A 21053-nucleotide genomic window follows, 5' to 3' on the forward strand; every position below is an offset into this window, starting at 1 on the left:
TAGATGGATTTAAAAAGAAAAAAAAAGGGTGGGGAGGTTATAAAAACATGCAAGTGACTTGTTACTTGCAGAGAATTGAGATATCAGTCAAATAACAGATGTTCACTTGTGAATTATTTACAGATGAACAATTCAGTTTGTACCTAGACTGCATTATTACAAAGCAGTAAATAAATGCTGTTTTAAGGCACCGTTTTTATTGTGGGGAAAGAACTTACTTTTTACTTTGTTAATGAACTAGATTGTGGGAACTCTATTTGTGTCTGAAGCTCCTCAAACAAAGCAGAAATCCCAGAAGAAAAAATCGTTGGAAGCTTTGGAAAGCCTACTTGATTGTGTAAAAAACCCTATTTGCCCATCATACGTTGCAAGAAACCTAATGAAAATTCTTCGTGAAGTCCATGGTGAGGTGAGTGCAGCCTTTCCAGTGTCACACTTGTTTTATGGGATGGTTACATTTCCTAACTGCATTCACTGCAGTTAATATTGAAATCAGATTTTATTTGGTAATAATGCAGTTAAATAACTTTATCACTTATAGATTGTTAGGCATTAAGTTGACACCTGTGCAGTAGTTCTGCAAAGTATGATTTAGTGAAGCATAAAACATTCTCATGCTCTATCCAGGAATATTTGTGCTGTGGAATTTTGCACTAGAGGAAAGAAATTCCCTTCATGTTATTCAAAAAGGCTGTTTCAAAAGAAAATTCTTCCAGAAGAAACTGGTCATCTAGATATCAGTGAATATATAGACTTTTCTGTACAGAATTGTAACCTAATAGGAAGTACTATTTGTGTAATTAGTTTTATTTGTAGATGTTAATCTCCTTTTAACTAGTGTATTCAGAATTTCTGTTCTAAGTGTTGTTCATTGTTCAAAAAATAATGAATGAAGTTAGGATTTTTGATCTGTTCTATTGGATGCTCCTTGAAGGGAGTGTAAACAATATAGAGATGAGTGTTCTTGCCTCACGTTTGGGTTTTGTAGGGGACAGCAGTCATAAATGCGCTGAGAAAATATGCCTTATTTCTGTACTCGAGAAATACTGTTCTGCAAAGGAGAGTAACAAAGTAGCTCATGAGCATGTACTGATGGTAACCTCACAATAGGTCTTGTATTTTTCCTCTTTAATAGTTTTAGTGTAAAATACAGTATGCAGTGCGGTACTGGGGAAAGGGCGTTGCAGTAAAATGAAGCTAAGCTGTTGGAAGTTTGTTAAAACAAAATGGATAAAAAGCAAACTTCTCTCTGAAATTTTCTATTTACAGATGATTCTTTCTCACCTCTTGCCTGCACTAGACTGGTTGCTAGAGAAGGTTTTGAAGGAACCTGAGGCAATGTTGAAAGATGAAGTTGTTCTCCTGCATCTCATCCTTGGAAAATACAATGAACATTCAGCAACCCTCTTGTGCAAGAATCGGCAGAGTCTGGATTTGTTTATCAAAAGTCTGCATGCTGCCAAGAAAATCTATGAAGAAATTCCGCCTTTCCAGATCACAGCACTTAGGCAGGTATGGCCTTCTGAAAGATCTTTGATTTATTTTTATGCTTAAAGCAGATGCCAGTGTTAGAGTTTGGATTTAAAAGGATTATTTCTGTGTTAAGGGGCCCATAGCTTTTGAGCTGTCTTTCTTTTGGTACCTGTGTTCAAGGTCTCCATAGTGTTTTAAAACATTTAAATAGGTGCTGCAAAACTCTTTCTCATAAACTTACTGGAAGAAGAAATTGCTGCTTGCTTTGTTTGTATTCTGTACTTACTAAAAAAAAAAAATTTGTATTTGCCTGCAGATGCAGGTGAAAACCTGTATCATTGCCTGCAGATACTGCTGCTCCAGAGCCCTTAGTTTTTGCCAGTTGTGCCTGGGCTTTATTTCATGATTTTATTCTGAGGAAAAAATGTCAAGAAAATACAGTAGGTGAGAAATAACCTTATTTGAAGGAAATAACCTGCTACAAATGCAGGTCTTCTATTAGCCAGGTATTAACCTATACTTATAAAAGGCTGGCAGCAGCAGGTTGTTTCCACCCATCAGCTGAGGTGTGTGAAAAATTTAGAGTGCCGAGATGTCTGAGTATTTCAGAAGTATGTGCTTTGCATGTAAACATTCCTCCATGTTTACAAATACCTAGCTAATACGCAAATATTTACTATATGCATTCATATACATGCATGTATGGTTGGGTGTATATCATATGTAACCTAACATACCCAAGATTCATAGCTTGCAATTTTAAGTTATCCTCTTATAGCAGTTCTCTCTAAATTCTTTCTTTTCTTCTCTTTTGTAGATAACTAAACCATTCTTTGCAGCTGTGTCAGATGGGACGGTACAACAGAAACTGCTAAAAGTGTTGTTTGACTTGCTCTTAAACTGTAAAAACCCACTTTGTGCCCAGACAATTAGCAGTGTGTTTAAAGGGGTAAGTGGTAGACTCTAAAACCAAGAAATATGTTCAAACCTACTGAGGTGATTCTATGTTGCTACAATCAGTAATGTTCGTTATTTGTATTATTCATAGCATGAAAGTAATCAGAAACAATCTAGATCACATAATATAATTGCATTAATGGCATGACAAGTTTGTTCAACTACTGTTTTTAAAGGGTATATGTATAGAAGTGATGTATCAAAGGTTATTAGTTATACTGTGAGAATGAATTTGGCAGAAGTCACTCCCTTATGCCGCACATGAATTTTACTTTCTGGATAAAATCTGGTGTTCTTTTTTGGTTTCCTTTTTTGTTTGGGTTTTTTTTTTTTCCATGTTATCAGAAGACTTTTCCCCAAATACATTAATTGTGGCTTTCCTGTAGCAATTTATCATATTACATGGACTAGAAATCACTTCCTGGTTTTGTTTGCTATAAGAACTACAGTAGGACAGGCCTTCAGAGGTTGAAGTGACTTGAACATGTGGATTATATACCCATATGTGCATAAATGAGGCATACTTAAAACAAAAAAATGCCATGTAGATGTGTGATATGACACACCTAATTGCAGTATTGTTCTTTACTTTGTTTCAGATTTCAGTATGTGCTGAGCAGATTGTCACAGAACTGGAGCCTCCTGAGAAAACCAAAAGTCTGACCACTGTTCAGCAAACTAGAAGGCAGAAAATGCAGCAACAGAGGTAAAATGATTAGAGATCCAAAAATGTTTTCTGTATGGTTTGAAAACGCCACTTGTTTTACTGCATTTCATAGGTTGTATTGAAAGCATAAGAATCTTTTTTTTTTTTTTTTTTTCCTTCCCCCCTGCCCAGAGTAAAATAACTCTGAGCTACTCATGGCAGGAGAAAACCTGCCCATGTTGCTGTTTGAGAGCTGATGGAACTGTACTCCTAACTAAGAACAAAAAAACAAACAGGAAAAAAAAATAAAAATACGGTTCCTCTTCCAGAACTTATTATGTTGGCATTTGCAATCGTAGAATTTGACTTGACACAATTGGGCAAGATTTTTGTAGTTATTAAACTTCATTAGTAATAAAGGTGTATGGACAAATTATTGTACATGTGACTGAAGTCTTTAAGACGGTCCTCAAAATGTTGCCATTAGTCAATTAAAAGGCAGTATTTTCTTTCATTTAAAGTAAATGAATTTAAAAAGTTTAAAAAAAAATTTTTTTTTAGATTTTTTTCATCTCGTTTTGTTTCTTCTTCATTCTCATAAGGAAAGAGCTGTTTCATACAATGTACTTATTTTCTTCCTTAAGCATCTGCTATCAGCTGCTATTGAAACAGGATATTGAGCTGATTTTCTTGGTTTGACCTAGAATGGCTGTTCTTATGTTCTTATTTTACTTCGCTTGACCTTTCTTTAAGGGTCACTGCACTTTAGATTGATCCACCATAAACTTTGTCTGTCAGAGTATACTCACGAATGCCCTCACTGCCTGGATATTCCGTAGAGAAGATGCAGATTTTCTGGATGGCATTGGGCCATTCTGGTCAGCATTTGGGCAATTATTCAGTAGTAGATGGTTCCCCCCGAAAGTCTGCTTCATAGTGTGGACTTTATGTACAGAAGGCATGCTGTATGCCCCCCGCCCTTCAACCTAGATCTGTTTTCTCCCTTTGATGTTTAAAACCTGTTTTTACTTCAGTCAAAAGCCTGCACACTGCTACCTCTCCTTGCAGTAAAGGATATAACTCACTATGTGAAAATATTTGCTTATGTCTCTGCTGGTTCCCTGAAACACTGTACTATTTGCTCTGGAGATGTATATCCTGATTGCTTGTCTTACCTTTTTAGAAAGCTCCAAGATGCAGAACTGGCACCAGAAACAAGCAATTTCAGCTGGCAGAGGGTTATGCTTGTTCTGGAATTACTGCAGCATAAGAAGAAACTTAAACGTCCGCAGGCACTGGTACCTGTGCTTTTTAACCTGCTGAGCCGGTAATGGTGCCCTCATAAAACATGACTTCCTTTTTCATTGTCTTCTACAGCAGAGAATGTAAAGCATTAAAACATGGGCTGCTTTTTCTATTGTTTGTAGTGCTGTTCTGTGACTTGCCTTTTTTACTTGAATTTATTTTAGGTAAATCAGGTGAGGGGAATGTGAGGTTGCTATGGGTTTTTTGTTTCGTGAACAATATAAGGGGCATTTTAAGATGGTTACCTGATGTATAGCTGCTGACGCGTAGATTTTATTTCTCAGGTGGAGGGCTTGGGAGTGCTAAGGATGACATGCTAAAACTGGCACAAATGACAGGACTTGTTTCTTTTGCAGAACTAGTATAAAAAATAAAATAAAATAAGCTTTAAAGTTCCTCCCCAAACATAGTGGTACTGCCATCACCAGTGGAACCTAAGAAAACTATGGCTCTTCCTGCCTGCCCTATCTCCAGGCATTTATCAGGTTGCGTATAGATTAGGTAGTTTTTTTTTTGTCGTTCCCCCCCCCCCCCCCCCTTTATCGTGTGTGTTTGCATTAACTGGCAATCATATGTCAGGTAATCATCTGAAACTCCTGACAGAGCTTTGCTAAATATTGTTTTTTAGACCAGTTGATATATTTGAAAACAAAATGGAACAGACACTTTGGGGGTAAACACTTTACTTTTTAGAAGTCTCAATTTAGAACTTCTGTAGCATGAATATTGCAGTTTCTCTCTCTCTCTTTTTTTTTTTTTAAAAAATATGCAGTTTGCTGACTTATTTTTCTATCTCCTTTTACTATTTCCTAAATTTGTTCCTGAATGTATAGATGTTTGGAACCTCTAGCATCAGAAGAAGAAAATATGGAATATACAAAGCAACTAATCCTCAGCTGCCTACTAAACATCTGTCAGAAACTGTCTTCAGATGGTAGCAAGATCCCAGCAGGTAAAACTGCCAGACCCATTTCTAGGTTATTTTCTCACCAGTACTGTGTTGAAACAGTGATATCTGACTTTTTTCTTCTTTGTGAGTCTATAGTGTATTGTTGTGGAAAGAGAGATTCCTCTATAGCATGTGTGAGTTTGACCTCTTAATCGTTTTTTGTAGATCACTTAGGTCTAGTCTGCAAACTGAAACCAGTGATTGAGTGTACTGTTCTGTCTTATGTGGTTAACCATTAAGGTGTGTATTAATGGCAGTTCTTTTTTCCTTGCAGATGTCCTTGATAAAGAAAAATTCAATGTGGAATTGATAGTTCAGTGCATCAGGATATCTAAAATGCCACAGACACATCACCATGCACTGCTACTCCTTGGTGCTGTTGCTGGCATGTTTCCTGTAAGTAGTATCTGGAGTTTTCCTTTTCTGAGTACGGGGAAGAACATATAGAGCTGTTTTATGGGGAGAGCCTTTGTGAAGGGAGCAAGAAGTAAAACTTGCAGGTTCCCTGTCCTTTTAGCACTTTCTATTTCCCTTTATTTGAAAACAAGCCTCTGTCTTGATGCTTTGCTCGTTAATTATCAATAAATTTTATCCCTTGCAATGAAGCACATCAGAAATGGAAGAAACTTTCTGATAACAGCCCTGTCTCACCTTCCTGTTATAGTTAAAGCTTTGGTATATTATTTTTTTCTTTCCCCTGCTTTTTTATGTAGAAGATGGAAAACATCTAGCCCAACAGTATGTGTATTCTTACAAGTTCCTAGCTTATACAGCACTGAGAAATGTAGTTTTAATTGATGATAAAACCTATACGCTGATTTTTTTTTTTAAGTAAGATTCTTTTGCTTTGGATCTATAAAAGCAGTAAAATATATCTAAGCGTATCTAAACTCAGTTTGGGTTTTTTGTCTTTAGCCCATTACTTTTTCCACACATTTGAAAAGGCGCTCTTTCCCCAAAGACAAAACCGAAATGTTTTTGACAATCAAACTTGTGGAGGATTGGGTATGGCTTTGGCTTTTGTTTATTGTTGGGGTTATTTTTCTTTGTTGCTGTCTTACTAACATCACCTGCTACAGAACCCAGTAATCCAGCTTTTATTCTTCCCTAATAAGGGCTTTGACAGGATTTTCAATTTTAAAATGAAATATTTGGTATGAGTCTTATCTCTCTTTTTGTAAAATGTTCCTTCAGCATACTAAACCTGGATGAGAAACCTATCCATAATTACTTACTCTACATGCTGAGAAAATCTAAGACACTAATTCTTCAGCTCGGTGACATTACCAGTCCAGCACTCTCAGAATTAAGTGATATTGTGGTTATGATCATGCCTCAGAAAAGCCAAAATTTAATGTGGGTGCTGTTGCTTTCATAGAATCATAGTAGATATTGTAGGTATTTTACAAGTTTGAAAAGAGGGGGGCAGAGGGAAGATACTGAAAATCACTGGAAGTTATGTGCCTCAGTCACATATCTCTCCATAATTGATTTTGCATGTCATACTACCATGGCACTGAGAATTATTTTTATCAGACTAAACTTTCAACTTTTATTCTCTAATTATTTGCTTAGAAGTGTATCTAGGTTTCTAAGTAATATTTAGAACAATCACGTAGTAAGTAGCTTTAAGGGACACTATACATTTGAAATTAGTTTAGTGGAGATTTTTTGAAGATGATAATGAGACTCATTTTCTTTACTCTCTTCTACAGGAATCTGATGACACTTGGGAGAAGTAGAGATGCCTTACGGTATAATGTACAGGGAAGGAAGCAACAAAAGCACAGTTCAAAAAACAAACTAATCTCATCTGTCTTGTTTTCCAGGATAAAGTTCTCCATAACATCATGCCCATTTTTACATTCATGGGAGCAAATGTCTTGCGTCTGGATGATACTTACACTTTCCAAGTAATTAATAAGACTGTGCAGATGGTTATTCCTGCTCTTATACAGGTAAATTTCTCTACTTAATGAAGAGGAGTAGAAAATACTGAACAATAAGATCATTAGTAAAATTAAATAGAGTAAATGGTTTAGAATATCAGTAACAGAATAAACTGTAGCCTATTCTAAGATTAAAAAATATGTATCAACAGACTGACCCTTGTCTAACCAGCTCTGAATTCAGCAAAGACTACTACTTCTTATTAATTTTCTGAGCTCCTGAATTTTATAAATGATTTAGTCAAAAGAGCATCATAGCTGCACCTAAAGAAGACCTGAAATGTACTCTGTTCTGTTTTTTTACCGTAGAAATACCAGGAAACATTGAAAATAATAAATAAATTATAATAGTCATGGTCAATAATAGTCATGATCTGAAAGAAGTAGAAGGATAAAACATTTGACAAAAACTTTTATTTTTTCCAGTTGGTATTTGTATGGGTTTTTTGTTTGTGTCTGGACATCTTAGATAAATAGTTACAAACCAAAACAGAAATACATGTTTTTCAAATCGGGAAATGAACGTTTTTCAAAGAGGACTTTTTTCTTCAGTCAGGTTTCACTTGCAGCTAATAAATGTTCTTAATTTTTCAGTCATTCATAGATTTAAGCATGAAAAATGTCATGTAAATTTCTTACGGAAAAACAGTAGAACAGTAGAAAAAAACTTTTCCTACTTCTAACAAAGGGCTGGAAGTTTGGGGGGCTTTTGGATTGGTTAGGGGTTTTGGGGGTGCTTTTTTTTTTTTTTTTTTTTTTTTTTTTTAATGGTACATAGATACCTTTTTCATCCAGGTCTCTGTTAAAGAAATCAAGCTGTTCTCATTTAAAAAAAAGTAATTACAGTCATCATTCGTTATTGTGACAAAAATATTTGTGGTGCATGTAACTATTACTTGTAAGGAGAATCTAATGTGACTTAGCTGAGTTCATGCAGTATACTTGCATTATTTTTACTAGGCTCTAGAAACCAAGGCCCCAACTATGGGTCACTCTGTAAGCAAAGTTTTCGTAAGGGTGTGGCATTATTCTCCCTTGAAAACCTTCTCGCTGTTTCAGCATAATCTGAGCGATTTGGGGGATTTTTTTTTTTTGGAGGGGGGAAGATTTTGTTTGAAATATCTTCTATGGACATTAAAAAGGAACTATGTGATTGAAAGCTGTTCAACAGTGTAAAGACTTTTCTTGGAGCATTTATTTTTCTTGGGATTGTAATTTTGATACTGCTCTTATGAGGCACATAGCACTTGCTCTCGTTTGCTGAGTCTGCAGGGAAGAACTTGTACCTGTCTGTGATCATCTCTTTGAACTGCCTTACCTGTTTGCTGTTAATAGGCTGAAGACAGCGATTTGTCAGAGGCCTCAGGAAGTGTGGAAGAAGTGGTGATAAAAATCATTCGTGTGTTTGTGGATGCCTTGCCCCATGTGCCGGAGCACCGACGCCTGCCAATCCTGGCCCAACTGATCGCTACGGTGGGAGGAGACAGGTTCCTCTGGGTTCTCCTCATGCTGCTGTTTGAGCAGTACGTGACCAAAACCGTGACCGCAACATCAAGCACAGACAAGGTTAGAAATCATCATTTTCTTCAAGAGACTGACCTCCTCCTCTCTGTTCATACTCTTGCCTTTTAAGAGTTACCATTTATACAGCAAAAACACAAGGACAATCTTTGTCTTGGAAGCTGATAGTCTCTAATTAGAAAGTGCTTCAACATTTTAATGTTTTTTTTTCTGTAGTTATATTTGTCTGTGAAATTTGATTCTGGTCTTCCTGTTCAAACTACGATAAACCCTATTACGTCAGAAATATGTAAAGGTTTTTCCTGTCATAGTGAAGGCAGGCTCTCACAGTGATTATTAAAGGAACCCTGATAAGAAGGGTAAGCCCCAAATACAGTCTTTGCTGTAACAGTTTAATCACTTTCTGCAACTGCAGAAAATGATGTTTCTGTGCCTCCCTTGTAGTGGCATCAGCAGCCATGAAGTAAACTGAGTCAGCGCAGTGAGCTGGAGTGTTTGGGTTTGATTGGGTTAAGGCTGGGCCTTTGCACAAGCGCCGAAGCAGACCACCAGCAGGGAAGGCAGCAGTTACATGCAGCTGTTTCTTGGCTGAAGGCTGTTACGGGAGCGCAGCGTCGGGCCAGAACTCCTGGCTACCTCTTGCTCTGTGGTGAGCCACGGACGGTTTCACCCTGGCTGGAGCCCGCAGTGGTCTTCTGCCTGCTAGTTCTGAAAAATCAGTGAGATGCCTTGCCTCTGCATTGGGGTAGCTTCCATTTCTATTTACAGCCTTTCAGACAAGTCTGAAATGAGTCAAGACTATTTTTTTTGAGTGTTCTTAAATATAATGGTTTCTCCTTACAATGTATATTGACGTGCAGTGCCTTTTAGATAGGTCCAGCCACCAAAAGCTACGCTGTTTCTAGGTGGCAATTCCAGCCTTTTAACTAAATTAGCTACCTAGCAGTTTGCTGCTGCTGCTGCTGCTGGTAGCCCTTTGTCTCTGGATCCATTTTACTGCTGCCTAAGGTTTGGATGTCATCTTAAGTTTTGGTGGTACGTGTGTGAAAAATTCCCCCCAAACTCTTCACAGCCTAATTTTCTGATGTGTTAGAAAGCATTTTTGAAATTGAACATATGATAGCTGTTAAAAATGGAGAGGAAAACTAAGTTTGTGTTTTGGATAGCTCTTTGAGCATCCTGTTATTTTCACTGTTTTTTTGATTAACTTTGTGTGTGATACTACTCAGGTGTGCCAGTCTTGGCCATCCTTTAGAGCATCTTGAGTTTTTTGTTGAAAACAAGTCTTTGCCTAGAAAAGATTAGGTTTTGGTTGGTTTAAAGAATCAAATACTTGCACTGATCAAAATGGTGGGAAAAGATAACTGTTTTCTCTCTGTCTTAGGTAATTTTTCAGCAGGGTGTGAACTGGTTAGAGGCATCCTTAATGAAATATGGATTGTTTAACCATTAGTTGGTAGCTGAGGTTTAGGACACATACCCTCACCTGCTGGTATAGACTATCGCAGATGGACCCTCTGGTATTTTTCAGTACATGGAGTGAGCTGATGCTTTCTGCCACGCTCTGGAACTAAGATTCCTCCAAGAGCTTGCTGCTGTTACCCATGGTGTTAATCCTGGCAGTATCCAGCCCACCATGTTCGCAGACTTCATAACAAGTCTTTTTGAGTGGTGTTTTTTTTTTTTTTTTTTTTTAAATAAGTCCTGAAATAAACATTTTTATCTTTTTAAACCATAAACAGGATGCTGTCTTGGAGGCAGACACTGAATTTTGGATTTCCATCTGTTGTGAATTTAACGTACGTTCTCAGTTCCAGAGTATGATGAAAATAATCCAGTACTTGACAAAGCTGCCAGAGAACAAAGAAGGTAACCACAAAACAGAGCCAGCAAATGCGTGTGAACCTTCCTGTTATTCCCGTAGATAGAAAATTAGGCGGTGCAGAATTACTCTGATGAGTTTCCCCTTTTTTTAATAATATGGTTAAGATATGTGGTTACTGTTTTGTGACTAATATGTAATTTTCGATTACTTTGAGTATTTGCAATCAAACAGTACTCCTCGTTTAGACAGTACAGTATACCTTTTATTTCAACTAAATGGTATTATTCATAGCCAACAAGATTACAGGAACCACCAGTCAGGTTGGTGTGGGGTTTTTTGTTTGTTTGTTTTCCTTCTTTAAGGAAGAAAGGCTTCATTTCTTTCTACTACAGTGTAATGGAGCAATAAGTAAACAATATGATTTAGTACTTTTCCAATCTCTTATTTTAAAGAGTGTTGAGGGGTGTGTTTGTTCCTTTTAAAGGGAGGGCTTAGTGTATTTGTTATTTTTGAATACATCTTCTCAGTCAGGAAGGAACAGGTAATGACACTGAAATCAGTCTTTCTAAGTACATGACATGTAGTATTTATGATCATGCCTCAAATATGTCTTGTGTTTGTAGGCAGTGTGCCATAGCTTTAGCACCAACAAAAAAGAAAATTCATAAGGGAAAAATATGATCAAGTGGAATGGCAGTACTGCTTTTCAGGCTGTTGAAATGAAAAATTCATGTTCTGTATTTTAAACCATCTGTTTTCAAACTTCCATGTGATTTTGGATACTGCAAAATTAGTATCCTTGATAGGCATCTGACTGTAATTTAATTTTGTTCTGTAATTAGAAATCAAATCTCATCTTCTCTTGGTTGCAAATTTGTTTTGGGTATGTTTTTAACAGATGATCCTGGGCCAAAAAAATCAAGAACATGCAAGATGAAGCTAAAAAATCAGGATGGGCAGCTCTTTAATGTGGAGTCTCACTCAGACAAACAGCTTCGACATTTCAAATTCTTGTCTGTCTCCTTCATGTCACAACTCTTAACCTCTCAGAGTTTTGTGAAAAAGGTAATAGTGGCAGATTGCTTTTAACTGATCATATTAAGTAACTGTACCACGCTACAATAGATGAGGCTTAATCTGCTTTTCATTATGGCTTTATATTCACAGAGGAGGATAAAAGAATACTCTAGTGTATTTTGCTGACACCTTTGTTTACACAGTTCTGAAATCTCTCCTTAATGTTCATTACTTTTAATAGGGCTCTTTCAGAGAGACTCAATCTGCATGATTGAAGAATAAGTAAAAAAGTGAAATTCTGGCTCCAGTGGATTTCCACTGGCTCTATTGAGGCTGAGATTTCATTCACAGTTTGTATAACTCCAAGTCTGGGGTGGGTTTTATAGTATAAAGCCTGAAAAGATTAAAAATATATATATTAAAAATTAGGCTGGGGATCTAGCTGGGAGTAGTTCCCAGTGTTTTAACTGAACATCATCCACCAGTATGAAATGTATTTGCTACAGTGACTGTATTGCCTAAGATTCTCAAATTACCTTCTAGAATAATGGCTCAGGTGCAGAAATAAGAAACTCATAATTATCATGTTAATGGACCTTTCATTCAAAGCAACCAAATTTGTATATGCTGCGATATAAACTTAATGAGGGGATATAATCTTAACAATTAGGATTTTCATTCTTCCTTTTTAAAACAGATAGTTGAATGTGAAGAAACAGAAGAGCTACAGAAATTGGAACAGAGGTATGCTTTAAATCTGCTCCATTCTTCCTCTGATTTCTAGCTTATACTGCAGCCCAGGAATATTTTTGAAGTATAGTCCCATCAGAATATTTTTCCCCAAATATTTTTCCAAGGATACACTTAATGTCATCAGCAGCAACAAGCAGTATTTATTACAGGCAAGTTAACTGGTTTATTAAATTTGACTCAGAGATCTTTGTCTCTGACAGGTTACTCTGTCCAAAGAATTCTGTCCAATATCCACACTGTTTCTGTAGTTTTGATGTTTATTTACATACCTGGCCATAATCTGTATGCTGTTGATGATGAAGTCTCTAAAAGAATTTAAAATTTTTAGCAAAATATTGTATTGCTTCACTCTTAGGGGGGAGAAAATCATGGATGCCCCTATATTGGTGTAAGAAAACTACCAGTAATCACAGCTTACAATTGTAGTCGCTGGGCTATAACAGATATTTTCATGATGCAAAATTGAGGGTTTTTTTGTGGGAGGTTTCCCTTTTATTTTAAGGGACAAAGGATGGGGGATTCAGATGAAATGCTGTGTTTCTTAAGTGTTCATTTTGAGACTTCTGTATATTCCCAGGTTGTTTTTCTTTTAAAATATTGCTCTTAAACAGAACTATTATTGTAGGTAGATGTTAATTTGGGGGTACCAGATAGACTTTAATCTACACACATGATTTTTGCTATTGCTATAGTCTTTTGTTAATATACAGATGTGATCTGCTAGTCTTCTCCAGTAGGTGTTTCATTTTCCTTTATTGTTATTGTTCTGGGAAATTTTGTGCTTTCTAGGAATAAAATCAACTTCTTCAGTGTCCTTAGTACATACTAAAAGTGCTTACTTTTTATCTAGGTTATTAGAAGAAGTTCTTCACTATATAAACACAGTGGCATCCTCAGTGGAAGGAAACACGGACAAGCCAACAGCCAAATTTTGGAGGGTTCTGCTTAACAAGTCCTATGATATGCTGGATAAAGTATGTCTCATTAGCCCTCTTGTTAACAGTGGGACTCTTCTGCTTTTGCTTATTAATTATAACCTTTGTAGGTTTTTTTGTTGGATTAATATTACATAACTCATCACTAATCTTTATTGGATGGTCAGAACCCTGGTGCATTGTTTGAATTCATACAATGCCAACAACTTTAGACAGAACAAGCAGAAAATAAATTCAGGAATGTTGATTTCCTCTAATTAATACTCTGCTGGCTGGAAGCAGTTGTTTCACTCATTATCTGGTAGGGAATGATGGCTTTTTGGCAGCTTTTCTCACTGTTAACTCATAAAATGATTTAATTAATGCTAGTGAGTCTGCTTTGTATTTCTAAGTGGAATCTAAAGGGAGGAAAAAGATTATGTTTTTCTTTTAAATCCTTTTTTCATCAGAAATATATTTGCTGTATTGGGCTGACTATTTAGCAGCATCAACAGTGCTGTGAATCAAATCTCTCTTCAGTCTCCACATGAACTGCCTGTTTTTTTTGTTTTTTTGTTTTTTGTCTGTGAAACACATTCTGCTTTTTGTGATGCACAGGCATGGGGCACCATCAAAAGTATTTTAGGGGAAGGAGGGATAGCTAACCAGTGTAGACACAAGAAAGAGGAAATTGCTGAGAAAACCTTGGAGCTAGCAGATATTGGCTGGTTAGCAGCTAGCAAACATACATTAAATTTTGTAGATGGTACCTTTTTTGTCCTTTTGCTTGTCTTGGATACAGCTTTGCTGGCCTGTACTCTTTTCTTTGATCCTGAAACCCATGCAGAGTTTAAAAAGAGTTTGCCTGCCTTATTTTGGGGCTACTATGTCCCAGTGAATGGAATAGTATTTATGCCTTTGTTTTGTTTGTGTTTTCTTGTAGGTCAATGCCTTACTACCGACAGAAACCTTTATCCCTGTAATTAGAGGACTAATGACGAATCAGCTGCCCTCTGTGAGACGTAAGGCAATGGACCTTTTGAACAATAAGGTGCAGCAGCGCACCAGGTGGCAGAAGAGTCAGGTGAGGCCAAATGGTTAAAACTCAGTTCCTTTTGCCAAGGAATGCAGAGATTGAGGTGGAATTAGTGACATTAGGGACCAGTGCCGAGCCCAGCAGTCAGTTCTTGAATAGTAAGATGTGGGTTACCTGCCGTAGTTACCTTGCAGGGTCTGAGTTTCTAACTGTATGTCTAATGTGTGTGTTTTGTTGCCTTTGTAGATCCGTCAGCTCCTAGAGCTAGTTCCTGAGCTCATTGCTATTGTGCAATGTAAAATAAAGGAGAAGGAGGAGGAGCAAGCCATCAACAGGCAAACTGCTTTGTTCAGCCTCAAGCTACTCTGCAAAGGTTTCGGCACAGAAAATCCAGTGCCATTTATACCTGTTCTGAAAACTGCCATTGATCTGATTTCTTCAGAAAAGGAAGAAAAGAATGTGATGGGAAGTGCTTTGCTCTGTATAGCTGAGGTCACCTGTACATTGAAAGCCCAAGCAATACCTCAGCTTCCAAGGTATTGTTGGGTTCTTTTTGACAGAACTAAATGCAGGAGGAATCAATTAAAATAAAAAGCATTACTGAAAGAAAGACTGCTGAATGAAGGCTAAGTGGCAGTCTGCCCATGTATGTTTTGTGTAGATATGAATAAAGGTATTCATAGCGCCTGAAGGTGCTTCCTGGTCATAGAGCTATGAAGCTACTGGGCAAATTGTAAGAGAGTGTTTTACAATCAGTCCGGTTCTTTACAGAGTCTGCTGCTATGAACAGTGAGGCAGTCTGTATGGCTTTAGAGAAGTCAGACCATGTTCTGTATTTTTACTGTAGAATAGATTGTATTTAAAAACATGAGAACCAGTACAGTTGGAAACCCTGCATATTACATTATTTTATTCTACCTATTCAAGAAGTCAAGCATTTAACCCATTGGTTTTAAGATTGCTTTATCTCATTACAAATATAAATTTCCTATTTTAATAACATCTTAAACTAAATCTAGTATCTTTCATTATCTTTGAAGGAACAAAATACAACAGAAGAGCACAAGAAGTTACCTTTTGAAATTATGCATGTGAAAATTGTCTCTGCAGTCTTAAAGGGCTGGATTAGAGGTCTGGAAATGTGCCTTCAAATTGTCAGTTGTTTCACCTGTCTGTGTTTATGCTTGGTTATTTGCAGGCTGATGCCAGCACTGTTGAAGACTTTAAAAAGTAAGAAGGAGCTGATCTCCAGTGAGATTTACTTGCTGAGTGCTGTGACAGCTCTGCTAAAGGTTGCAGAAACGTTACCACACTTCCTCAGTCCTTATCTCTTGGATTGCTTGCTGCAGGTGAGCCACCTATTTCCTACAGATATGTAAAGTGGGGCAGAATGCCCAGTTCTTAGAAGAAGCTAAAGGTAGAGGTTATTTTTCTAGCTCTGAAACTGAAGTAGGAATGTGTGCATCTGATTTAAGTGGAAGGTTATAACCTGTTACTGTTCTACTCACCTTCATATGCAAATCACTAAGATAGAAGATACAAGATAGTCTCCTCCCTCTGATAGGTTGTAGTTTGTCCCTTTGGGAAGGGAGGTTAATCCTGAAGGATCGTTCCATAATACCCATGATCTCATCAAATGTGTCTATCTATAAAAGCTCCAATAAGGTAATTCTGACCCTCTGCCACTGACTTAAGCATTTTTTTCAGTGTTTGTCCTCTGAAGACAGTGAACTCCTGCACACAGACATCCTACCTTAATGTGCTTTGAGGGGTACAAACAGCAGAATTCCAGTCTTATGCTAGTGACAGTGGCTCTTCATTGACAGCAGTGACTTGCAGCACTGCGAGTGTGCTTTTCACTTCCAGATGCTTGCAAGCGCTAATTTACATAAGCATATGCCCATAAGATGTAGTCTCTGTAGTTGTTTTCAGGCAAAATTGTGCTGAAGGACAACTGTTGTAAAATAAATCTCCTGAGTTGCTTTCAAGTATACTAACTTTGCTGTTGGATTCCCTGATAGGTAGTCCGCTTGGAAAACACTGTGGTGGAATTTGGTCCTTCTTCCCAGATCAGCTTACGTGTAACATCACTGAAAACTATCCTAGCTACAAAGCTTGCTCCCCGAATACTCTTGCCTGCGATTACCAAGTGTTATGGTGAAGTTGCAAGTACCAGGAAGGTTAGGGGTTTTTTCATTCTTTTGCATTGTGCTTAAAATATCTGTTTGTTTCTTAAGTATCTTTTTATACTGGAAAGTTTATACAGAAAAGTTAGAACTGGGAGGAATATACCAGTTTACTGTTGTTAGCATGTTAGATCACGAATGCATGAGAGATTATTTTGTTCACAAAGGCCTTTCTTTATCTTCTGGGAACGTGAGTTAAGAGTCATAATTTTCATCTGGGCTTTCCTCCTACCTCATAGGAGCAAACATTTCGGTCTTAACTGCTCTCTCCAGGATTGGAGAGGGGGAGACCAAACTTTTTTCAGAAGTACTACTAGCTTTCATCAAAAAATAGTGAAGCAAAAAGTTTAGTTATTTTATTGATACTATTTTTACTCTTAAAAGTTCAAAAATCCAATTTCCTTGTTATGTTTCTCAGTTACTGTCAGTATAACAGTTGTCTTTGTTTTGCTTTGCTTTTGTTCTAACAGAACTGCCTGGGTCCCCTTATGAACATACTGAAGGAGCACATCGTGGTTATGGAGAAGGAGCACCTGATCTCTCATCAGTCTGAGCTGACAGCATTTTTCATGAAAGCCCTGGACTTCCGAACAGAGCGTGCCCAGGTGGATTGTTTAGGGGGACAAATAAAGGCAGCTTCTACATGCCAATTCTATCAGTTGTTCTAAAGAACATTAGAGTTCCCGTTCAGAGCGTATGTGCTCTGAAATTTTGGGCATCAAATATTCTGTTCTGAAATACTGTTCATTGGGGGTAGAAAATTATGGTTACGTCTTTAACCTGGAACAGACAGGATTGAAACATGCCTTGAAAGCTCAGTTTCTTGCATTACAAATTTGGAATTATGTTTTCCAATTTTTCTAGGATGATTTGGATGAAGTTGGTAAGACAGAGACTTATATTATTGATTGTCTAATAAGTATGGTTATGAAACTTTCTGAGGCTTCTTTCAGACCCCTCTTCTTCAAGGTAAGGAGTTCAAATATAGTCCATCTGCATCAGCATATTTGTATTTTCCAGTGCATATACACAGGAAAGAGCTAATTTGCCTGTCACTTTCAGCTCTTTGATTGGTCAAAAACAGAGTGTACCCTAAAAGACAGACTGCTGACATTCCACCGGTTAGCAGATTGCATTGCAGACAAGCTCAAGAGTCTCTTCACCCTGTTTGCTGGTCATCTGGTGAAGCCATTCGCTGAGACACTGAACCAGGTCAACATCTCTAAAACTGGTAAGTTTTCAGTTACTAACTACATCGATGTGTTGGCAGAGTAATTATTAAACTTTCAGCAATTATCTTACAGGATTAATTCCCCAAGACATACCTCTCCCTTCTTTTTCTTATAAATAAGGCATCTTTCTTAGTCTGATGGAACCAAAGGATACTTTCCATCTGTGGGGTCTGGACTGCTAGTACAAAGTTGGGATGATATGAAAATTTTCAATGTCAGTCTCCGTGAATTCCATGAGAATGAAATTGTGTGGCAGGAGGATTGCTTGTTTCTGGCACTTGTCCTTGCATATGTATTCTTCTCATTCATTGACTTCTCTTACATGCCAGCCTGCTGTCAACTGGTTTATTCAGACTCCTCTGCTGCCTTGGCAAGAATAGGTACCACTTTTTTTGTATGGGGAACTATTTCCCCCTCCCCCTATCTAGCTACCTGAAGCAGTTCTCCATCTCCACAAATATGGCCAAACACTCCTGTTATAGCCTGTGAGTATTTGCTTTTATTCCCAGCTGTCTGTGAACTGCAGTGGCAGACCTGCAAGGGCATTAGACAAAAGTCAGATAACATATTAAATTTGGTTTATTATTCTGTGGTAAGTACACAATTACATGTAATATCTCCTTTAGTTATATTCATAACTAACAATGTTTCTAGCTTGTGGGGAAACTTTGTATTTCTGGTTCCTGTGATGATGACTGTCTGGGGTTTGTTTGTTTGTTTGTTTGTTTGTTTCCCCCCCCCTTCTCCCCCCCCCCCAGATGAAGCTTTCTTTGACTCTGAGAATGGCACCGAAAAGAGCTGTTTACTGTTGCAGTTCACCATGGACTGCCTGCATAAACTCTTCCTCTTTGACACCCAGAATTTCCTGAGTAAGGAAAGAGCAGAAACCTTGATGATGCCTTTAGTCGATCAGGTATTGACAAATGTACAAAAATAATTCATATCAGATTCTTTTTTCATCTTAAGATTTTTTTTTTAATAAATATCAGGCTTCACTCAGTTTTCCCCCTTCATAAAAAGGGAGGAATTAATTTACTGTCATTGAGCTACGGACTGTATTAACTGCATTGCCTAAAGCTCTGAATTTCTAGTTCTTTTATCCTCTTTCTAGACTTATACACTCCATGAAGTTCATATATGTTCTTGAGGTCTTGCAGACCCAGTGCCCTTTTACCAGTGCTCTCTGACCTAAGCCAATGGTAGAATTTTTTGGCAAGGTTTATTTCAGCCTGGACTTGTTTTACATGCTTTTTTACTTTCACAGCTAGAAAATATGCTTGGAGGAGATGAGAAGTTCCAGGAAAGAGTGACAGCCCATCTGATACCATGCATAGCTCAGTTTTCAGTGGCAATGGCAGATGATTCTCTTTGGAAACCACTGAATTACCAGATCCTGCTGAAAATGAGGCACACCTCTTCTAAGGTTAGGAACTGTATTTATTTTCTTTATTGTCTTAGAAGATGTGAAGAGAGGCCCCCCCCCCCCAAGTTCCAGATACAATGTATACAACATTGCCTTCCGTGCTTACTAGAAGCAGATAACTCTCCATACATGGATGTTCTCCATACTGCTTCTTTAAAGACATCAGCTGTTTGAGTAAGAGCTAACCTATTCATGTATGAAGAAAGGGGATCTTTAGAGGGGGCCTCAGAGGACAGTTATTTATCAACCTTCAACCCCTTTGTGTACAGAGGAGTTTGTCATGTCTCTCCTGTTTGACAGGTTATAGGCATCCAGGGGAGCAGTTGGTTTGTTGTACAGAGTTAAGCCTTTCTGCTACAGTGTAACAGACTGGTATTGTAAAGGAAAGTTAAGACTGTTAGACAGCTCCCAGCAAAATACCTGCTTCCTGTAGCCTATTCTTCCTTTGATTAGTATCTTAATCCAGATGTTGAGAAGATTTGAGTTAGTTTAAAACTGGAACCCTTCACTAGAGAAAGCTAATTTAGCATGTTTCAAGAGCTAAAGGAATCTTGTGCAGGGGGGTGGGCTAGGAATCAAGGAACTTTACTGCTTGTTTCCTTACACAGATTGTTTTTTTATAGGTCCGATTTGCTGCTCTGCTTGCTTTGCTAGAAGTTGCAGGAAAACTGAAGGAGAACTACCTGGTTCTGCTACCAGAATCTGTTCCATTCCTTGCTGAGCTCATGGAAGGTAATGTTATAAAGTGATCTTAGTGAAGGCAGACACTGGCCTATGACCAAAAAAGGATAAGGACAGCATAATTCAAAGACTGAGACAAGGTGATTGCTATAATTACTGTAAATCACTATGAATTAGTATATGGTTTGCCATATTAATCTGGCTTTTACTATGTAGGATACAAACTGAAATGGGTTGTATTGTATCCACCACATTCTTAAAATTCAGTTAAATTAAGGTAGCTTCTTCAGTGTTACAGCCTGTGCAGATCTCTTGAGTTGCACGGCTTAGGTCAGTTTTAATTTGCTGAAGTCCTGAGTCAGCATTCAAAAATATTTGGCACTGATCTCATACTTGGTGCTTGAAGACAGTTCTGGCCTTGAAGAATGATGAGGTATCCTTATGGTAGCTTTGTAATCACTGTTCTACTTACTTTTCCTCCTTTAACTTTTTTTTCCTAGATGAATGTGAAGAAGTTGAACACCAGTGTCAGAAAACAATTCAGCAACTGGAGGTCATTTTGGGAGAACCACTCCAGAGCTACTTTTAAGTTATCCCCTTTGTTTTCATCTTTTGTCTGTATCTTAACTTCAGACATGCAAGTGATATGGGCAAACTGTCATTCTCATTTTTATCAGAGTTAAGATCTTAATTTTTTTAATAAAATATTGTAAGAATCTGGCTTTATCACTTCTGGATGGTTTGGGGACTAGGTTTGTTTTTCTGCAAGCAGCTCTAAGACTAGGGAACTGGAACAAGCTATAAGCAAATTCTGATAGTTATGCACAAACACATGGTGCAAATGTGCAAGACTCACTAAATTCCGCTGTGGTAGGGGCTGCAGTCACTGTCCCTGTGCAGGAGCTGCCAGGCTATGGTACTCAGTGAAAGCATGCACTGCAGCCTTTTCTGTGCTTTTCTATGGTTTTTAGAGAAGTAAAAAAGTGATCCCACAGAAGATAGATACAAAACAACACAGGATTCATGTAGGAGATTTAAGAGACTGCCACCTATTAGTAGTTTAAGTTGATCTTCAGGTAAATAATCTATGTTAATGAATTTGCCCAATCTGTTGCAGATATGGGTAAGAAAGACAATAAGTGAAACGACAAAATAAGACAAAGAAGGATCACAGCAATTTAGCTAC

At 37.6% G+C, this 21053-nt stretch overlaps 1 protein-coding gene across 1 annotated transcript in view; it reads left to right on the forward strand.

Annotated features, from left to right (window-relative positions):
* Window positions 1-20583, forward strand: part of HEATR1 (HEAT repeat containing 1) — a 41772-nt gene extending 21189 nt beyond the window's left edge. Inside the window, exons 22-45 of the mRNA XM_067293366.1 lie at window positions 242-409; window positions 1270-1512; window positions 2291-2422; window positions 3030-3136; window positions 4260-4403; window positions 5215-5333; window positions 5605-5726; window positions 7160-7288; window positions 8615-8845; window positions 10543-10669; window positions 11524-11690; window positions 12340-12386; window positions 13246-13369; window positions 14253-14393; window positions 14592-14881; window positions 15544-15694; window positions 16367-16525; window positions 17002-17136; window positions 17396-17500; window positions 17594-17762; window positions 18522-18676; window positions 19028-19186; window positions 19810-19918; window positions 20368-20583. Of these exons, the coding sequence (XP_067149467.1) occupies window positions 242-409; window positions 1270-1512; window positions 2291-2422; window positions 3030-3136; window positions 4260-4403; window positions 5215-5333; window positions 5605-5726; window positions 7160-7288; window positions 8615-8845; window positions 10543-10669; window positions 11524-11690; window positions 12340-12386; window positions 13246-13369; window positions 14253-14393; window positions 14592-14881; window positions 15544-15694; window positions 16367-16525; window positions 17002-17136; window positions 17396-17500; window positions 17594-17762; window positions 18522-18676; window positions 19028-19186; window positions 19810-19918; window positions 20368-20456 (3522 nt within the window). The 3' untranslated portion in view covers window positions 20457-20583. The remainder of the gene's footprint in view (window positions 1-241; window positions 410-1269; window positions 1513-2290; window positions 2423-3029; window positions 3137-4259; window positions 4404-5214; window positions 5334-5604; window positions 5727-7159; window positions 7289-8614; window positions 8846-10542; window positions 10670-11523; window positions 11691-12339; window positions 12387-13245; window positions 13370-14252; window positions 14394-14591; window positions 14882-15543; window positions 15695-16366; window positions 16526-17001; window positions 17137-17395; window positions 17501-17593; window positions 17763-18521; window positions 18677-19027; window positions 19187-19809; window positions 19919-20367) is intronic.
* Window positions 20584-21053: the final 470 nt, after the last annotated feature.

The sequence above is a fragment of the Apteryx mantelli genome, chromosome 3 (assembly GCF_036417845.1).
Source record: "Apteryx mantelli isolate bAptMan1 chromosome 3, bAptMan1.hap1, whole genome shotgun sequence".
In the NCBI taxonomy this organism is placed as follows: Eukaryota; Metazoa; Chordata; class Aves; order Apterygiformes; family Apterygidae; genus Apteryx; species Apteryx mantelli.